The 19,763-nt window shown below is 43.3% G+C and overlaps 1 protein-coding gene across 6 annotated transcripts in view; it reads left to right on the top strand.

Annotated features, from left to right (window-relative positions):
• mib1 (mindbomb E3 ubiquitin protein ligase 1) overlaps positions 1-19,246 on the top strand; it is a 55,342-nt gene extending 36,096 nt beyond the window's left edge. Inside the window, exons 13-22 of one of the 6 annotated variants that reach the window (XM_037084022.1) lie at positions 7,114-7,246; positions 8,299-8,385; positions 8,868-9,026; positions 10,924-11,105; positions 12,530-12,719; positions 12,823-12,901; positions 13,026-13,112; positions 14,727-14,795; positions 15,484-15,584; positions 16,918-19,246. In XM_037084022.1, coding sequence (XP_036939917.1) covers positions 7,114-7,246; positions 8,299-8,385; positions 8,868-9,026; positions 10,924-11,105; positions 12,530-12,719; positions 12,823-12,901; positions 13,026-13,112; positions 14,727-14,795; positions 15,484-15,584; positions 16,918-17,058 — 1,228 coding nt within the window. In that variant the 3' untranslated portion in view covers positions 17,059-19,246. Of the gene's footprint in view, positions 1-7,113; positions 7,247-8,298; positions 8,386-8,867; positions 9,027-10,923; positions 11,106-12,529; positions 12,720-12,822; positions 12,902-13,025; positions 13,173-14,723; positions 14,796-15,483; positions 15,585-16,917 lie in introns of all 6 variants that reach the window. The other 5 variants (XM_037084021.1, XM_037084020.1, XM_037084019.1 and 2 more) reach the window with 5 other exon arrangements.
• The last annotated feature ends 517 nt before the right edge of the window (positions 19,247-19,763 follow it).

Raw genomic sequence — 19,763 nt, 5'->3', positions numbered from 1 at the left:
AAAAGGTGGGAGGCAGGCCAGGGAGTGAGGGGTGATTTAAAGTGGTAGATTTGCAGTGAGACTGTAGATCATGTGAGCCTCTCAGACTGTCTGCCCATATGGTGACAGTGTGGGACGCTGCTGAGTGGCTGTCGATCGAAGGACCTTCAGCACGGCTGAATTCTCCTCCGCTCTGCAAAACCCAGAGTCAATCCCTCGGTTCTATTTACCGCTTTGTACCCCAGTGTGGGGTTGCAGTAAATTTCACGAGGCGCGAGCAGGCCTGATTTTGTTTCACAGAAACTGAAAGGAACTTTATAATCACAAAGCGGCCAGTATCTCAGCAACAACGAGAGAGTCATTGTCAGCCAGAAATGAAGCAATGGCTTCACAGATAAGAGGTAATTTAGATGCTGTTGGTTGTGTGAGCTTATGACGAAAAACCTGATAACAGTTTAATTGACGATGACGTGATGTCTTAACATAAGGACAGCTGATGAACTTGCAATAAAACATCGACGTATTAATGTTGTAACTCGGGGTCTTCCGTAACACAGCCTGAGGCCAAGATGGTACACAACAGAGCAGAGCACGGGGTAAACAAGTTTTGCTTTGAGTCCATCTGCGTAAAAAGCAACCAAGCCTCCAAAAATGTCCCCAAGACAAATTTCAGAACCCGACCAGCGTAGCGGAGCTGCTCCCAGTGCCTATGACGTATCACCGTGTTCAGCTGCTTCACTGTAAATTCAGTTCTCTCTGCTGTAAGGCTTTAACTGTCGCGGCACAAAGTGTCGATCAATATCATCTCTAAGCCTTGGGCTATACAAAAACACACTGAGAATGTGTTACGTTACCCATAGGTTTCCAAAGGGAGCTTTTAAAGCCTTGGTTTGGGTTCTCACTGCCATCTTTACAGTTAAAGGGGCCATTTGCTTCTAGTAAAGCAGACTAATGAGCTCAGTTGCTCACAACAGGGACAGTGGATGAGCACAAACAGCATCAGAGGTATATTGGTATATCAAAGTGCAGAAGTGTACATATTGACAAGTAGGTTGTGTTTTCACTAATTATCTTTCTGTATTATCATCAGAGAGAAAATCTGTATTTGAAGCAGTAATGTGGATGGGCAGTGATCTGTAGCATGTTCCAGGGGGCTGTTTGTAGAAAAAGGGAGTGAGCTGGGTCAGATGGGTTGGAGATGATTTCCTTTGCGCTGTTAGCAGCTTGTTTGAAGTGCTATGACTGTAATGATTGGAAAGAGAGGCTGGTGTGTGGATGCTCAGATGACAGCGCTCTCAAGCCTGTTTGTATCTTTGGCTGATAAGTGATTTGAGCCACAATTTTCATTTTCTCTGCCTTGTTTCGTATACTTTGTAATCTGTCAAGTCAACCATTTGAAATGCTATTACCAAATCCTTTTGCGTTGTCAAAGTGTCTTCACTCCCTTATGTCGGTCTTAGGTAAACTACTTGTAAGTCATTTCCATAAAGCAGGTTCATTCTGTTCTGTTTTATCAATATTTATTCAACTGTCTCCAGCTTTACATTAGTCACTGACTTAAAATGAATGCACGACCTATTTAATAATGATCCAGGCCTACCCAAGCCTGTGCGAAAAGTGATGTTCAATAATTATATGGTTGTTTTATAGGCAAAAAAATGCTCATGAGTGTTTATTTGAAATGCATGATGTATTCTAATATAATCTGCATGTCCTTGCTTTATCTTTTATGTCATTCTTCGCTTTTTGGGTAGAAGGATGTATATTATGAGTATTATGGCCGGGGAAGAAATGAGAATGAGGTTTTTTCAAGGTGCCGAGGAGAATAAAGAGCAAAGGAAGAGTAGCACGGGAACATAATTGGGTCATCTCGAACCAATGGGACATTAACGCGCCATTGGGCTTCTCTGACTGTCTTGCTGCCTCCTTCTTCATAAATTGCCATGAATCAGGACACCCCATAATACCAGGTGATTTAAGGCTAATTAAAGCTAAGCCTTTACAGGCACCCACCCACTTCCCCAAATGGACAGACAACTGTACCTGAGATATTTGAAAATGCACCTGTCGTCTCCCGAACAACCTTCAAGGCACCAGCAATGGCTTTAGTGATAACCAAAACATCATAGAAATGCACCCCATTCCCGTCTTACCCCTTCCCGGTTTATGCAAATAGTCCTTAATAAAAAGCATGCTCACTCAGGGGCCTCAGGTGCAGGCAGGCTGGGGAAGGTCACATTGTAGGGGAAATTATTCTCTTCACGGCATGGTAATGAAAGCCTTTTTTATCGAGCGGAGCCAGTGAGGTTCTTGTCCTCAGCTCTCTGCTGCACTGCTGGCCTGGACGCTACCTGTGTTTATTTACTATGTCCACAGCAGGTCGGCCAGTAGCTGTGGGACGGCCCCGACAGCGCCAACTGGTAACTAATTGCTTCTCGGGGTGGAGGGATGGCCAGGATGAACTTTTAGAGAACTTAAGTTCAAGCAGTTATATTTGCATGGCAATTACAGGCTACTTAAATTATTTGTCACGTCCAGTATCTTCTGTGTTATTTAGTGCTAGCGCTGGATTTGACATTTAAGTTCCCATATTTGTGTTGAGGTTATGCTCGTTTAATTTTCACATACACATTTTCAACAGAAATAAGCATTAAACCAACATTCCAATTAAAGCAGCTTTTTTGAAGATCGGTGAAATCCTAAACAGTTTTATGACTCGAACCTTCCCAGCTGCCACCGATTTAGGGACTGTGTGCCTTCTCACATGATGGAGAGCGCCTCCCTGCCCGGAGTGGAAGGGGGGTTCCATTTGGAAGCAGTGTGTTGCATTTGTGAATGATTTGTTGGGAACAGGGTTCACTATTTCAAAGGACCTGAAAGTATTGATTCTGTCCCGGATAAGCTGACACCTCATGTATCGTCTGAAGTCGTCTCATCTCGAAAGGCTGTTCCAAGAAGGACTCTGCCTCAGGGAGAAAAAATCCTTGTGGTGCTGGGTAACGAATATATAGATAAACCTCACTGAAAAATGTGACCAGTTCCATGAAGGTAGTGTGTATAAGGTTAGGCAACTCAACGTAAGGCCCGCTGACTATCTTTTTTTCCCCAAGTTGTCATGGAGTTGGGTCTTTTGACATGCCAAATTGCAAATGCATTGTTTTGTGTTTGCAAAAAAGTTTAATACTTAAAAATTACATATTTACCATCTGTCTCCCATCACCAGCAAAGGAAGACAGATCAAGCGTCCAACATACATCCCTGTGCTGAGTTTAAAGGGTGTCCAACTTCACATCTTGTGTCTGTAAATTAGTTGTCAGCCTCCCGTCACCATGAATGGAACCAAGCGTCTTGGATTCACCTAACAACAAATGATCGAGAAAATCATATCATCATCCACAGATTAAGACTGCCTGATAGAGATGAAAGCCGGTAAAATAACTTTAGTAAGTTAGTCAGTTCTTTATTCATGATTGTGCACTAAGGTCAAGAATGAACTTTGATGGTCAAAAACATCTTAATTTTTTAAGTACTGGAGTATGTGGAAAATTTGTACCCAGATCTGACTGTTTGATCATGTAAAAATTATGATGGTTGCAAAACTCTTTTTCAGTATTAGTTTCATTAAGCATTTTATTTTCCCTGGGCAGGCAGCACCTTTTGTTGACTAATTACCAATGCAGAATCTGGATCTCCTTTCTTGAGCTTGAAGCCTTAGTTAATAGATGATGGTATGCCAAACACGTCTCCTACATCAGAGTAACCATATGTTTGTGCGCAGCCATTAATCTCAGGCTGGATGTTGACTGTTCCCTTTTTGCCCTGTCCTACCCAAGTTATTGTCCCCCGACTCTCACTTCCTGTTGTAATAACGGCTACTGACCACCACACAGATGGCTGTCAGCCAAGCGAGGGCAGCAGAAGGGCCCTGTCGACCCCTACACACTACCATACATACAATGACAAACGCCAACACACACAGAGCTGTGGGTGTCAGAGAGTGTCCTGGTCAATGACAAATTGCAGCCCAAGACAACAGGCTCCCGTGTAACTCTCCTGAGGGACTCTTGAGATCTCTCACAGGGTGACCCAGTTCCATCATGTCTCCCCTTCTACCTCTCTCCTCTACTGTTCCCTCTCCTCAGCTGCACATCCTCCTGCATTCACACAGACAAAAGCACTGGGTTTAAAGTTCAGTTGCAATAAGGCGATCCTCACTTGACTCGAAATATCGTTCAGCTTCTCGTGGCAGATAAACCTGAGTTGTCTAAATGTTAACTCCCAGGTCATGTCAGTGTCTTCTGCTCAGTAAAAGGTCTGCAGCCGGAGTTGCTCTGACTCTTCTTCTGTCTGCCGCTCAACAACCTACCTCAGGGGCCAGCACGTAGTTTCTCTCATGCCCCCCTTTAGTCTCTGCTAACATCACTTACCCAAGAGATAGAAAAAAAGCAACTAGGATTTATTTCTTGGTTCTTAATTCACTCTCTTTTTTTTCTGCCTTTACAGCAAATAGCTTAACTGCAATGCAGCAGTGCCAGTATGGGGCATTAATATTAATGTCCGCCCATTTTGCCCAGCGTGGCAGGGAGCCTGTCAATCTAGACTTCTATTGGAGGGGCTCCCTACACCAGCAAACACCTGCCCAGCACTGATGTGCAGGCTTCTGACACTAGAAGGCGCCAGTCAGCCCCTATAGTGTAGCAGGCGTGATTTTATTGGCCGCTGGTTCAGCATATAGGAGATGTTTCCAGCCAATCCGGAACGCACAAATGTTCTATATTGCACCAATAGGAGGAGGAAAATGGGCACAAAAGAACAAAGGCTTTATGTGGGACAATTGCCCTTGATTGTGATGGAAACTGTTGTAGTTAAGAAAAGGAAACTGCATTTCTGTATTGCCTATCCATCTTACTTGAAAGCAAGCTAAAAGAGTGCTATGTTTAACCGCTGAGAATAAGTTTTATGTTATAGCTTCAGGCAAGAATCTGATGTGGCAAGGTCTTTTCTTGAATAATTTGCTTGTTTAAGTCTCAACTCATACCCAGTGGGAGAACCATGGATGAAATGACTCAAAAGTCTCCCCTGATATGGTAAATCTACATCACGCAAGCAAATAATTCTTTGTAACAAAGGCGACACATTATGAATGTGAGATTAGGCAGAATGGGTGCGGTTGCTATCACATTTAAGCAGTGCTCCTCTGCATTAAGTGGTTGAAGATAGCTGCAAGCAATGCAGGTGTGTGTGTGTGTGTGTGTGTGCGTGCGCGCGTGTGTGTGTGTGTGTGTGTAAGCCTCTGTGCAATGAGAGAGGTAGAGAGAGAGAGCGAGGGAGCCTGGGATCAGTGTGCTGCGCTGTTCATCACTGCAGCAGTACACCAGCCCCGGATCTCTGTCCGTGCAGAGGTGCTGACTGGCTGCCCCCCTGCCTCTCTGCCCCCTTTTTCTCTGCTTTCCTCAAGAGGGTGTGCTGATGATGCTCTCTTTCATTACTCCAGAAGGATGGAGACGAGCTGTAGGTTTAGCAAAAACCCGCAGGGAACCAGCCATCCTGATTGCCTTCAGTCTTAAAGCCTGCCAGCATGTTGGTTTGCATTTCTTTCTTTTCTCTGTCTTAATAGTTAACCGTATCCATTGATTGTGCAGGCTGTGGCCTTTTCTGCTCAAGGCTGGAGCCCATTTCCTCCCTGTACTGCTTCAGACCCTGTTTACCTTACTGTAAACACTATAGTGCTCGCATGGGGGCTGTTCAGCCATATCAAAGTCAGAGTAAAATCAGCTGCCTCCTTTTGTCGCAGTTCAAAGATATGCCCTGCATGATTATTCAGGGTTAATCAAGGTCAGAAGTGTTCCCTCCCGCGTTGCTGTTTTGAAGCTTATTGAAGGTACATTGTGTACCTAACTACAGACAAGATACAAGAACAGTTCAAGGAGCTGTCTCTATAGTCACTTGTTTCGTATTCCATAGTATTTGCACAAATAGAGGAGAAGAGTTTAGTTTGCAGCCTTAGTTTCTTATCACATATCCTTGACTGATGCACTGGTCATACATTAAATTGAGTATTATTTCACAGTGTTCTCTTGTACCATAAGCCTGGATCTGTGCCCAGGGGCTAAAGCAGGAAGAGTAGGAAGAGAGGTAGGGGACAAAGAGATATTAGATCATTTTAAATGCTAAACTAAAGCTGCCGTGAAGCCTAGTTGACTTAATAGGAGGTTATTTGTTAATCCACATGTATTTATTTCTAATTACAACTGTATTACAGCTCGAATACCTCATGCAGTCTTTTCCTCCTGCATTTAATAAAATATCTAAATGTGTGTGGCTACCTTTTTACTAGTAAAACAGACAAGTCTCATTTCTTTAATGAGGCTGCAGGGAGTGAGAGTCAGCTTCCCTCTTTATCCCCACTGTGACACTGTGACTCCCTCTCAGCCTTCCTCTTGTACAGCCGCCTTTGCAACCACGTCTCTCTGTGGCACACATCCTTTAAATGACCTTCAGTGGCACAGAACTGACTGGCTCTTTTCACTACACCTAGCCACCTCTGTTAAACAGCACTGTTTAAACAATGGATTTTTTTTCTTCGTCCTTCCCACCCTGTCTGTTTCTTCCCCAGGAGGAGACTTGAGTGAATGCAGCTAAATCTTGTGTAATTACCATTTTGCCTCCCAATGATAGGCGCTTTTGCGCATCATCAAGGGAAAAGTGGCTTCCCTTTTTAACAGAGGAGATGGTAGGGGCGACGGGTACTCTAAAATAACACACAGCACTTGTACCGCTCAAAGCTTGATGTAAATAACACTCTGCTTTGGAAAGCAACTCCTCCCTTAGTTGATTTAGTATTCTTGTCCCCATGTGTAAAAATGGGATATGCTCCGCTTGGGGAAAAAAAAAGTGTATTGGAATATGCTTTGTATCAGCAGTACAGACGCTGCGATGTGTTTGCTTACAACAGCTTGTGTCTGGCCATAAGCTATCATACAGTGCGGGAGGCATTGATTAATTTTGGCAGTTTACATCACGAACCATCAAATTAACTGTACTGTCTGTACCTTCTCTGGCTTTTTCCATCATGCTTCACAGCCTAGCTCATTTAACACTCACTCTTCCCCCCTCTGTCTCTCCTCTGTGCAGCGCCATGCGTGTGTTGCTATCCAAACTGCCGAGGCCTTGGATTGTAGACGAGAAGAAGGATGACGGTTACACCGCACTGCACCTGGCCGCCCTCAACAACCACGTGGAGGTGGCTGAGCTGCTTGTGCACCAGGTAACAACACACCAGCATTCACGCACGTATAAATAGCTTATTTTAATGCAGGCTTAATCACTTAATGTAATAATAAAAACAGTTATTCATTGTCTATAGGAGACCTAAAGCAGCCCAAAGCATTGCTGCATCCTCTCAGCCTGCACCCCTAGCTGTCCCTGACTACAGACCATTAAGAGCAGCTTCCACTGCACTCCCTGCAGCCAGCAAGCTGTAGACCACTTGAAGCAGCTATAACTGCCATTTTTTTTATTGAATCCATACGGTTCACAGGGCCTCCAGGGGTATTCTTTAGTGCTGTTGGGCCCTCATATCCTCCTCCTCTTGCAATCACAGCTTCATGCTCTTTTTTTCCCTTCTGAGATTGCAGGTTTAACTCCCCAAAGCCTAAAACATGCAGGAGTTTACAGCAAAAGTCACCTGACCAGGTGGGAACTGGGTTAATTGGGATATGGTGCAGGGCAGCAACGTTGCTGCAAAATTCCAACGCATGAGCGCTCGCTGTGCAAGCCTCCTTTCAGCAGGGACGGCCTTTTTTCCCAAGTCCCTGCAATGGGCTGGCTCGCAGTGATGGCTCAGCTTTCTATTCAGAAATTGCAGCACACAAGGTGCACTGCAGATTCCCTGCCAGCCAGCCAGCCAGCCAGCCAGCCAGTCAGTCAGTCAGTCAGTCTTATTACTTGGGGATTTCACACACTGCCTGATCACAATGCTTATCTCCCCTCCACATCTCCTCAGCTGAGGTGTTCGCAATTGGAAATGACAATCACATGCAGCGTTATTGTTGGATGCGTTTTTTCTAACCCCCTAGGTGATAGTTTGTTGGTCGGCGGGGTTGAAGGAAGGAGGTTCAGTCATGGCACATAAAGCCAGAATAGTTGTTTGAATCTTTCATCTTCTGAGCTAGCATTTATCAGACTTTTTTTTTTATTTATTTAACTGTTTAATCTGTACACTCGTCTGTCATATGCACATGCACATATGTGATTTATTATTATGGTTGTTGAGATTTATTGTGTGTGTTTGCCTCTCTCCTGTTTCCCACCTCCCAGGGCAATGCCAGCTTAGACATCCAGAACGTCAACCAGCAGACTGCATTACATCTGGCTGTGGAGCGTCAACACACCCAGATAGTCCGGGTTAGTGGGCCCTTCTCCTTTAATTTGCTTTCTGTGATATTTATTTTCTCCTCCTTTTCTCACTCACATCCACCACAAACTGAAGATCCTGCCTCGAGTTATCTCTCCGTCACTCCCTCATTCTGTACTAAACATAAAAGGGAGTAGAACAACATCAATGCAGCAGCACATTTAATTTGCACTAGCGGATGTCCTGCAGTTGAATGAGGTCCTGCTTCAGATTGATGCTGTGCAGGGAAAATGCTCTCTGAGGCAGCGTCTTGGTTAGAGTCATCTGGATCGAGATTGCCACGTTGCCATCTTGTGGACTCGAGAAAAAATGCACTCCGTAATTGGGTAATACAGCACTGAGGCAGTTCATTGTAAGCAGCAGCCTTATAAATCAGCACTGTGGCATTTGCATTGTAGCATAAAATTTGTTTTATGGTTGTTGTTAGAGCGTTTGCCCGTTTGTGTGATTATTTATGTGTTATTCTTAACAGCTGCTGGTGCGTGCAGAGGCCAAGCTTGATGTGCAGGACAAGGACGGGGACACACCGCTGCATGAGGCACTGCGTCACCACACACTGTCCCAGTTGCGGCAACTACAAGATATGCAGGACGTCAGCAAAGTGGAGCCCTGGGAACCCTCCAAGAACACAGTACATATACATCTATTATTAACCTTCCTGCTCCTCCCAGATTATAGTAATTTACTTGGGTCAAGGTTCCTGAAGGTATCATAAGGCATCACAGAATTGAGGATTTCAAGAGCCAAGAGATGCAAGAAACCAATAAACTAAAAAGTTGAATTGTATACGCTGGTATATATCTGTTACACAACTATGGTGCAGATACAAAATAAAAAAATAAATGTTTTAGGTCAAAGTAATGACATTTTTGTTCTCCAGTGTCCAGTGGCCCAATCTGGACACTGGAGATCTGTATTTTAGGAAATGTGGCACCTCATTAAGCTGATTTGATTCAATTTAACATCCCCAAATATTTGTGGCTAGAAGACAATACACAAAAATCACACTAATGCATGTAATGAAAACTTTACACTACCTGTAATTGCTAGACTGACACTCTTGGCCCTTTAAAACCCCCAGTTAAAACCAATTCCTTCCATATTCTACACCTCCTTTTTCCTAATGAGGCCAAAAAGCATAATTTAAACCCTGTATAAATTGGACAAGTGGGCAGTGTAACATGTTCCCTCCTAGGAACAGTTTATGCCACTTTAATACACAAGCCGTGTGTTTGAGACAGGACAGGGTACCTGCTGCAACAAACTGCAACATTTCTCCAGGAGATTTTGTCATATCCACTTCTAACTATTTTTGACCTTTCTGAATCCTCTTTCACTGAACTGATTGGACTTATTTGACATGTGAGACAGGTTCAAGTTCGTATAAGATGTCAAGATAGAGATACAAAAGTTTCCAGAAACCTCTATAAACATGGAAAGAACACTGCAGTCACCTCTGTTAAGACCTGCATACTTGTCCCTTATGGCCACATCAGTGATTAGACAATGTAATGAGGTCATGGCATTTAGCTTTTATGATTTTGGGTGATTGTGCTCCGAGTCGTCTAGGCAGCATTCTGCAGGATACACCTGTATTAAAATCAGTATGTGAACCCACTTGCCCGGTGTGTGAAAAATGATGACGGATCACATTTAGACAGGAAGCTGCATCACCGGACAGCCCAGTCTGCACCGGCCCATCACTCAGACAGCAGCCAGACACGAGCATGGAGCAGTCAACCAGCTCGCTGCCGCCTCTTGACCAGCCTGAATGAGCTTGTAGAGGCCAACAGGGGCATGTCAGTCCTGAACCCTCTGTATGTTAACAGCACATCACTAATGCCTACAGGGGATGAGTTAAAGGCTACAGAGGCGAGACTTACCTTACCTGTCACCTTCTGTCTCCCTCCTACTTCTTTCTCCTCTCCTCCTCTGCCGCCTCCTCTCTTCTGTGCCCTCCCTGGTTCCCCAGCAGAGGAGCGGAACAGACAGACAGTGGACCTAATTGAGATATGTGCAGTTGGGTCACTCTCCCATAGCCCACCCACCCCGTTCAAGAATGAGAATTGAATTAACCGGCCCGATGGCTCCATCAGCAGAGATGTAAAAGCTACTGGTTGAAGACAATCAGACATGGAAGGCCAAATTGCGAGAGAGAAAGAGAGGGACAGGGAGAGGGAGAGAGAGAGAGAGAGAAAGACAGAGAGAGTGTCTTTGAGTTGGGGTAGATTCAGTGAGGTGATGAGCTGGAGGAAGGACAGAAAGGCGAGGTAGCTAATGGGATTTTGGGTGGGGGTGATGGGGTTACACTGCCTGACAGCCTTCTCAAGATGTGTCTTTGATTTGCCAATTAGTGGCGATCTGACAGAATTTTGATCTTTTTCTGAAGCCATATAAATAATGTTCAATAAAGTCACGATCCTTTACTCTTCTCACTCTGTACATTACTGGTTTAGGTGCCTGTTGTGGAGACACAACACTTCCCACTGTATTCAATCTTTTCTCTGTTTTTCTGTGTCTACCTGCAGTTAATCATGGGCTTGGGCACCCAGGGGGCAGAAAAGAAGAGCGCAGCATCCATCGCCTGCTTCCTTGCAGCTAACGGAGCGGACCTGACCATTCGTAACAAGAAGGGCCAGTCCCCTCTGGACCTGTGTCCCGACCCCAGCCTGTGCAAGGCTCTGGCCAAATGCCACAAAGAGAAGAGCAGGTAAACATCCCTTAAAGGAATAGTTTTGACATTTTGGGAAATACACCTATTGGCTTTCTTGCCAGGAGTTAGATGGGAAGATCAATACCACTCTCATGTCTGTCTGTTAAATATGAAGCTGGAGCCAGGAGACTGAGAGCCAAGTTTAGCCTGAAGACTGGAAACAGGGGGAAGCAGCAAGTGTAGTCTGTTGTTGTAAGTCGATTCGGTCACAATGTAATGTTGCTCCTAAAATGTCCAAAGGTAACAGAAAAATTGGCATTTTTACCAAGCCTTCATCAGGCTATGTCAGCTCTTGTCGACTGCTTTTCACCTATCTCTGATACAAAAAGAGAACAAATAATTTCACATTTTTGTATTTTAAAAACACGTTCATACCGGCTCTGTTGCTCTACTACTAGCATGCTAGTCATTCTAGTGATCCTTTTTCCACAGCGACAGGTTAAAAATAACAGTAAACAACCAGGATAGGAGTTATGTCGTTATGGTGGGTTCTGAAATGGGGAAAAAGTCCAAACTGAGTGATTACAAGTGAAACAAAAACGCTCTTCAGTGAAATGGCTGCTGCATTCCTTCTGCAGCTTTTAGCCATGCTTAATAGCACCCACACCGTCTCTGGTCTGAATGCAGCCCAGGACAAGATGTAGTGAGTGAAGTTGTATAATTAAATGTTCCATAGCTCTGATTCTTCAAAAGTTAATTTATTTTTGTAGTTGAGTTCTTGACAAGCATAGTTTTTTCATTTTTTGACCATTTTGCCAAAGAATTGAAATTCAGTGCTTTGATGTAATCTGTCAAACCAGAGATATCAGAGTTGTTAATTACCAATATAAAGATAAATATGTGAAATCAGTTAAAGCAATTTTGCTTTATATTATTGGCTTGATTTATCAGCTATAATTTAATCATCTGAATAATGCATAATGCATTTCCCATTATCGGCCAATAATTTATTAGCTCAATTTATAGCTTACATCCCTAATTCAGACCTAGATTTTTATATGCAGTTCATTATTTTAATCAGATTTTCACATTTATGTTGCCAAATCATACTGACATTTAGAATGGAAAGACACAGGGAAGAACATGATGAATTTGCAGGATTGTTTTAGTGCTTTTTGGTGTGTTCTTACTGCAGTGACTGTAACAACACCTGCAAGAGAAAAAGGAAGAAAGCACCATCTCGAAAAATCAATGATTTCCTGTCTTTGCTAAAAATGTTTCATGTAGGGAAACACGTTTCCTTGTTCCCTTCTACTCCGTCTCTCCCTATTTTTAGTCTCTCTCTGTCTCCCCCTATTTTCTTTGTTCTCTGTCAGCCTCTCGTTTTTCTTCTAAGCTCCTCTGCGCTCTCTCTCACACACACACACACACACACACACACACACACACACTCACCGTGGTTTTTATTCTCAATGTTCCAGTGGTCAGGTGGGCACCCGCAGCCCGTCTCTGAACAGCAACATCGAGTCACTGGAGGAGTGTATGGTGTGCTCGGACATGAAGAGAGACACTCTGTTCGGGCCCTGCGGACACATCGCCACCTGCTCCCTGTGCTCACCTCGTGTCAAGAAGTGTCTCATCTGCAAGGATCAGGTCCAGTCAAGAACCAAGGTATCAGACGCGATACTGTCTGTCCCACCCAGAAACACACGCATGAGCAGAAGAGGAGCGGACACTTTGACTCCTCTTTGTTGTTCCATTTGTCTCTCCGCAGATCGAGGAGTGCGTTGTCTGCTCTGATAAAAAGGCAGCCGTTTTGTTCCAGCCCTGTGGTCACATGTGCGCTTGTGAGAGTAAGTTAGAGACACATTACAACATCAAACATAACCCTGACATTTCACCACTCACTGAAATACTCTATTATATAGAATAAACTCTGCGTCCGTGCCTTAACAACGTGCACTCTGTCCTTACCAGACTGTGCTAGCCTCATGAAGAAGTGCGTACAGTGCCGGGCTGTTGTGGAACGCCGCACCCCCTTTGTTCTGTGCTGTGGAGGGAAAGGTATGGAGGATGATGCCGCTGATGATGATGATGATGATGATGATGATGATGATGACCTTAGTGAGTGAATCTTCCACACATTCCCTTTTAATTCCCTCTACCCTTTTTTTTTTCAAATTTCTTTCTTCTTTTTTAGTTTCCACTTGTTTCAGTACTATCTGCTTTAGCCCTTTTTATCTTTTGCTTTGTTGCTGCCTTGCTTATGCATTTTATTCCTTTGTTTACATCACTGATATGTTGTTGTTTTCTCATCCTTGTAGAGATGTTAGAAATGTAGAAATTAAGCCACACGTTTGAATCAGTCGATGTTAGTTTCTAAACTGTTTTCCACCACTAGATCTTTAATCATTGCATCCGTTGTTACATTTTTAATGATGACATAATTACACAGGGAGGAGTAAAGCATGAATAGATAAATAGGTACGGTGTTGGCTGAAGATACATCTAGGGAAACTAAATGGACACTGGTTTCACAAATACTTGGCTGCCTTGTGGAAAAGTTCTCCAAAGAGAGAGGATTTTCTCTTTCGAATCATAATCTTTTCATAAGCAGGTTCTCAGAGGCCATTCCTGGATGCAGTTTTGCTGACCCGCACTGAATAATACAATAATGTCAGAGAACACAGCCAACCTTATTACCTTATTCATGTTTCTGTGGCCTCTAAAAAAAGTTTGACTAATCACATTCGCTTAAAATGGATGGACTTATTTGTGAGCATATGCTAAGTGCCCTGTAGCCATAATGATATATGCATATTAATACCCACCTGAAAGTGCAAAAAGAACTGCATTATAATGCATCCGTTGTCAAGAAAGACACAGAATGATATGTTTTTTTGCTGAAACAGCTCACAAGCATGTTTTGTAACTGGATGTCATCAATTTTACCCCAAAAATATTGACACTGTCCGGTGAGTAGTGATGTAATGTAGTGTGTAAATACATTTGTTTTTGGTTGCATTCACTATCCATCATCCTGTCTCCAAGTTGAACACAGTGTTATTCCTGTCGTGTTTTTCACATTTTATTTTGAGTTAAAAGGGAAACTGTTGTAAGTTCACTAACTCATGTTTACCCCCCGTGTTGATTATTTAACGTCCTCCACGTGTCGGCTTGTTGGCATGCAAATCTTACCTGCAGTCGCTGCCAGACGCGCAAAGAAAAAGGATGCAGTCCCCCAAACACACATACACTCATGCAAGGGGCAGCATTGATTGTTTATCTCCCTTCATCCCAGTAACACCGACCATCGATGTCTGTTGCAAAAGCAAATGTAGTGCACGAAATTCACCTGTCAGTTTGATTATTTTGGCTTCCTACTTCTCTAGTTTAATACTTTCATAATGAGCACAGGCAGTAGAATTTTGCTTTAGCATTGGCTGATTGCAAAAAGAATCACTCGCTGCTATGCATTTTAACTCTTAATCCTACATAAAAAAGACTCTATTTCCCTTTCTTTTCCTGACCACTGTTTCCAACTTGCTAGATTTCTCTTCAAATTCTTTCTCTGGACCTCCCTCAGAGGCTGTAGTGAGTAGTTTTGGCCCGCAGGCCAACTGTTGAGCTGGTGAAGTCGGCTCCTGCTATAACAATGTGACTGGTTATTCCCAGCAGGGAGCTCTAACACTATGGCAGGGGGATCGCAGGATCTTCTCCAGCCCAACAATCTGGCACTAAGTTGGTGTAAGTATACCTCTATGATCCCCTCCCTTATCAGACCCTTTTTTTTAAAGGGCTCCCCACAGTGCTGCCCTGGCCCCTGTCCCCTCCCCTTAAACCCCCCCTTCCCTTTCTCTTTCAGCAATTCACACAAACCATCAACAGTATATGCTGATACAGTAAATGTGTGATGCACATGCCAAGAATCGCACAAGTCTGGACTGGAGTCCCCAACAGGGCTGCAGTCCAGCCAGTAATACATTCAGGCAGTTTCACACTGGTATCATTATCCACGTGCATCCTGTGGCCCTTACAATGCCAGTATCGCTGTATGATGTTTTGTCCTGTGCCAGTTTATATTTCCGATAATTACAAAGTATTAAAAGAGAATGCAGTGCCAACACGGGCTGCTAGAGCCCAAGTTTTCGTCTGCCAAACATAATAAAAATCCAGAGTGCATGTGTTTGGGATCCAAGCTCGTTTCACAAAACTGGTGTTGTAAATACACTCTAGTTCCCAGCTTGTTTCGTAATGTCGGTGTGGCTGCATTTCTGTTTGATTGGCTATATAATTTTATCTTCACGAGGAGGTGAGGTTTGATGTGGCCACTGGTGCAAACTGTTAATTTGTTTAGTCTCAAGGATGGTGACTTAAATTCCCCCCCTTTTTTTTTTATTCTCACCGTGCCTTTTGTATCATTGTGTCCGAGCAGCCAGCGGAAACATCCCAGCCTTGCAGAGGGACAAGGACAACACCAATGTCAATGCTGACGTACAGAAGCTACAGCAACAGCTCCAGGACATCAAGGAACAGGTGAGGCCAAACTGAGGACTGCACTGTAGGGAAGGGACCAGCAAGTGGGGTAATCCTCCTACTGGTGTGTGAATTTACATTCAATACAGTAGCTTGAATAGTATTGATATTCAACACCACAGGGAAGAACTGGCGCAACACTGAGGGCATAACATTTGAGATTTTTATTAGAAGATTATAAAATTAGTATTTAAACTGTTCCAAAATTCAGAATTGACATGATCAATATTCACTGCCTTCTACTCCAGTTAATAATCCAATCCTGAGTTACAGTGAATGTGAAAGTGTGGCTGCACCTAGAGCTGCAACGATTAGTCTATTAGCCATATCTATTTTTGTAGCTGATTAATAGCTTGAAGAAAATGTTAAATGTTTCTTCTTAAATGTATGGCTTTGCATCATTCTTCGATTGTATGATAGTAAATGAAGACTCGTAGGATTTCAGACGATGATAAGAGCAATTAGAGGATGTCACTTTTGTTCTCTCAGCATTTTTCAGTGTTCTGAAAACTTGACATCCTGTAGAATAAACCATTAATGTGTTGAAAATAAGCATCCCTAGTCCTTCGAGTGAAAAGATGCTGGCTCCCTTTTGATTTCCTGTGTCAGTCGAAGCGTTTGGTGAGTGTCGGGTGTAGCAGTGAGGGATCCAAATGGTACAGCATATCCAAACGTTATGCATCAGTAAGATTTATTGAGATCTTTAAACGCTTAATTGAGATTTAGGGCTGCAACTTACTATTATTGATTCACCTATTGATGTGTTTTCTCAAATCTAATGAGAAAATGGTGGTAAAAGGCACATCACAAGTTCCCACTTTTAATATTTGAGGATATTGAACTTTACAAATTATGTGAAAGACATAAAATCTCCAAATCCTCATATTTGAGAAGCTTGAACCAGTAAATCTACTGCAGTCTTCCTTGATAAATGACCTAAACGAGGGCTTAATCATCAAAATTAATTTCGCTATCAGCTCATCCTTGCAGCTCTAGTGAGACAGATTTTCAACACAGCACAGAATTAAATGAGCTTTCCTTGTAGGAAGTAGTACCCTGGCTTTGCAGCATGTGCGGGGTTTAACTATAATATTGCTAACTAAGCTGGACACACCCTGTTTTTTACCTAGACACAAACCAGGTGCGGTTCGCCACCTACACAGGAAGATGACAAAAGAGCCGGTTGTGATGAACGCCGCTGTAAAATGTGCGATCAAAAGGACCTCTGGGTCGTAAAGTTTCTTTAGGAGGGCTCGGCTCAGTTATTGATTCTGTGTGTGACTTTATTACAACCAAACATGAGGTGTGATCGCTCCTCCTCGTCTGTCCGCAGACCATGTGTCCGGTGTGTCTGGACCGGCTGAAGAACATGATCTTCATGTGCGGCCACGGCACCTGCCAGCTGTGCGGAGACCGGATGAGCGAGTGCCCCATCTGCCGCAAGGCCATCGAGCGCCGCATCCTCCTCTACTAGACGCACCCCATCCACCCCCCCACTCCCCCACAGACTTTCTCTTTCTCTCTTTTCTCTGACGGCCCACGCCGACCACGCCCGCAAAGCCACAATCACACCAGCTGCTGTTGCTGCTGCTGCCGCTGCTGCTGCTGCTCGACCATCCTCACAGCACCCGAGTCAGCCAGCCAAGGGTGTTATCTAATGTCTTACTCAACACAACAAATGCTCTTTTAATGGTTTGATTGTGCTTCAGATGGAATCTGTTACAAAACAAGGAAAAACATGAACTGACTTGACTCTGTCACCATCATCAAGACGCTTACATCAAGGCGTTTTTCTCTTCTCCCACCATCCCCTTTCTCTTACGTGTCATTTTCTCCGTTTTTACTTGATATGTGATGCTTCTTTTTTTCTTATTTACTCGGTGGCTCCTTCTTAGGCTCACGGCCTTGGATATTTACTTTTTTGGGCACGTCCCATTTGCAGATTTTATCCTCCAACAGCTGTGCGCATCCGAAGCGTAGAGGAGATGATGTAGAGGTTCGGCCCGTTACCTTTTTGATGTAAAGTTCTCGTGCATCTGTCGCAGTCAGTGCCAGCTGCAGTCGAGTTTTATTGTATTTGTAAATCTTTATGCACGTGTATTGGTATCAGAAGCTCCAGATGTGGATTTTAAGTACTTAATTTTTCATGACAGTATGGCAAGTTTGTGACAAATGCACCACTTAAAGGTTCAGTGAGTGTTTTTAGCTTCATGTCCGTGTTCAGTTTTGGCCCCGTTGTGACGCGCTTTACGCCGACGTCCTGGCAGGTTCGAGACCGGATGTTGGCAGTTTTGCACTAGAGAAGCTGAGTCAGGGTAAAATAAAAAGCTCTTTTCTGTGCAGTGACGAAAACACAGATAGAGCCTTAGATACACCCAGGTAGCACACCACACCCGTACTTTGTTTACCGAGCTGTACAGTGAACGATGGCGGATGTCGCAACACCCTTTCAGCTGCCCGATTTTCCAGAGCCGTTGTGTCGGAGTTCGAGAATCCAAGACGAACGCATTCAGCTTCTGTCCAGTGATCAGCCCCCCACCCCCCCTGCTGTGCCTGTTTGTTGTAAACACACATGATGCAAGACATTTCTGTAACGAAGAGTATCTTGTCACAACTTGATGTTAAACTGTTGAGACTACGTGGTATTTGTCTGACAAAAAAAATATGTACAATTCAACGAGCATTGCTAATTTACCATTGATGACTCTGTGCCATTTTTGCTTCCAAAAATCTACTTGTTATATAACTTGTATGGGGATAAGGTGCTCTTTATCTTGTATTACTTTTATTTTTTAATTTAAGTGTATTTCCTTTTTCTCAAAAAAAAGATCGACATTTATTGAGCTAGAGAGTACAATCTATTAGAACACTAAGATGAAAATGTAGAATAAATTATTTTGTATTGCTGCCCAAACAAATAGGATTTATAGGTATCACTGCCTTCCTAATATGTAGCCTCAAAAATCTCTCAAACATTCTGCTCTGATATTAATGTTGAGATTCGTTTGTGAAGTTTTTATTTGTTTGCTTTTTCGTTGGCAATAGCTTTCTAGCAATCATCAGTAGAAGCGTTTTTCTCTGAAATAGGTCTCTGTAAGCCTAATTTGTTTGTTTGTGAAGCAGAAGACAAAGAAAAAAAAAAAAAGACATTTTGTTGTCGAAAGTGTCAAATATGTTTTCACCAGTGTTTTATTTGGGAGGAAAGCTAATGATTTTTTAACAGACAGAACTTGCCTTACCTCTTTTTAAAAGGCAGTTGCCCCTGTGGAGACTCAGTGGTGGCTAGCTTGCTCCGCTATGTGGGAATTCGCAACGGCACACAAGCTTTTTCTCTTTCCTTTTAGGACTGAAAGCAACTTCTTTCTGAGTACAGTTTTGATTCTTTTCATTGATCATGATAACACTTTAAGCTAGAAGCACTAATACGCTTTATGGTAGTGTTGTCTTGTTATGGTTGTTCTGAAAAAAAAAAGCCTATTTTGTACTTTATTTTCAATTACCTGTAACTGTCCTGTTGGTAATCGGTAGTATTTTTCTTTGGCATGAATGTTTGACATATGCAGTACGACATGTATCATGGAAAACCGTTCAGTCTGTATTGCTAATAAGTGCTTTTAAAAACAACCATATAGCTGAAATAAAGTTCCAAATGAACCATGGGACATTAGAGGTTTGTTTTTTTGTTGTTGTTGTTTTGTTGTTCATGAGCTTGTTTTGTTTTTTTGGTTTCTCAGATGTATATAGCTTCTTATTTGCATTTTGTTGCTTTTCCCCTGCTGTGCAGCGTCTGCCTCACAGAGGAGACAGGCTGGCAGAGATGGGAGGTGTGAGGTAATTGAAAATGCTAACACCTAATAATGACTCAGCACCGGCGTGTGATAGGTCAGCTATGCTAATCAGAGAGAAGAGAAAGCAGTAGAGAAAACCACTCAGGGGAGATGAGAGGGACCCAAATAGAGTGATGCATCTTCTCCAGCGGGCGCCGTGACAGCGGGACATCTCACAAGACATCTCCATAGCGCTAAGAAATTATGACCAAAGGCCATTTATGTTCTAGCTCATTGACTAGTCCATTCATAACCTGGACATCTTTGGGTTTTGGCTCACGCGCAGCAGCCCTACGCAGCTGCTCATAACAAGACATTCATCATGCTGTCACCCTCCGTCAGTGCACGCTGA

The sequence above is a fragment of the Acanthopagrus latus genome, chromosome 21 (assembly GCF_904848185.1).
Source record: "Acanthopagrus latus isolate v.2019 chromosome 21, fAcaLat1.1, whole genome shotgun sequence".
In the NCBI taxonomy this organism is placed as follows: Eukaryota; Metazoa; Chordata; class Actinopteri; order Spariformes; family Sparidae; genus Acanthopagrus; species Acanthopagrus latus.
The sequence above is the reverse complement of the archived record's forward strand: the minus strand, read 5'-3'. Positions and strand labels throughout refer to the sequence as shown.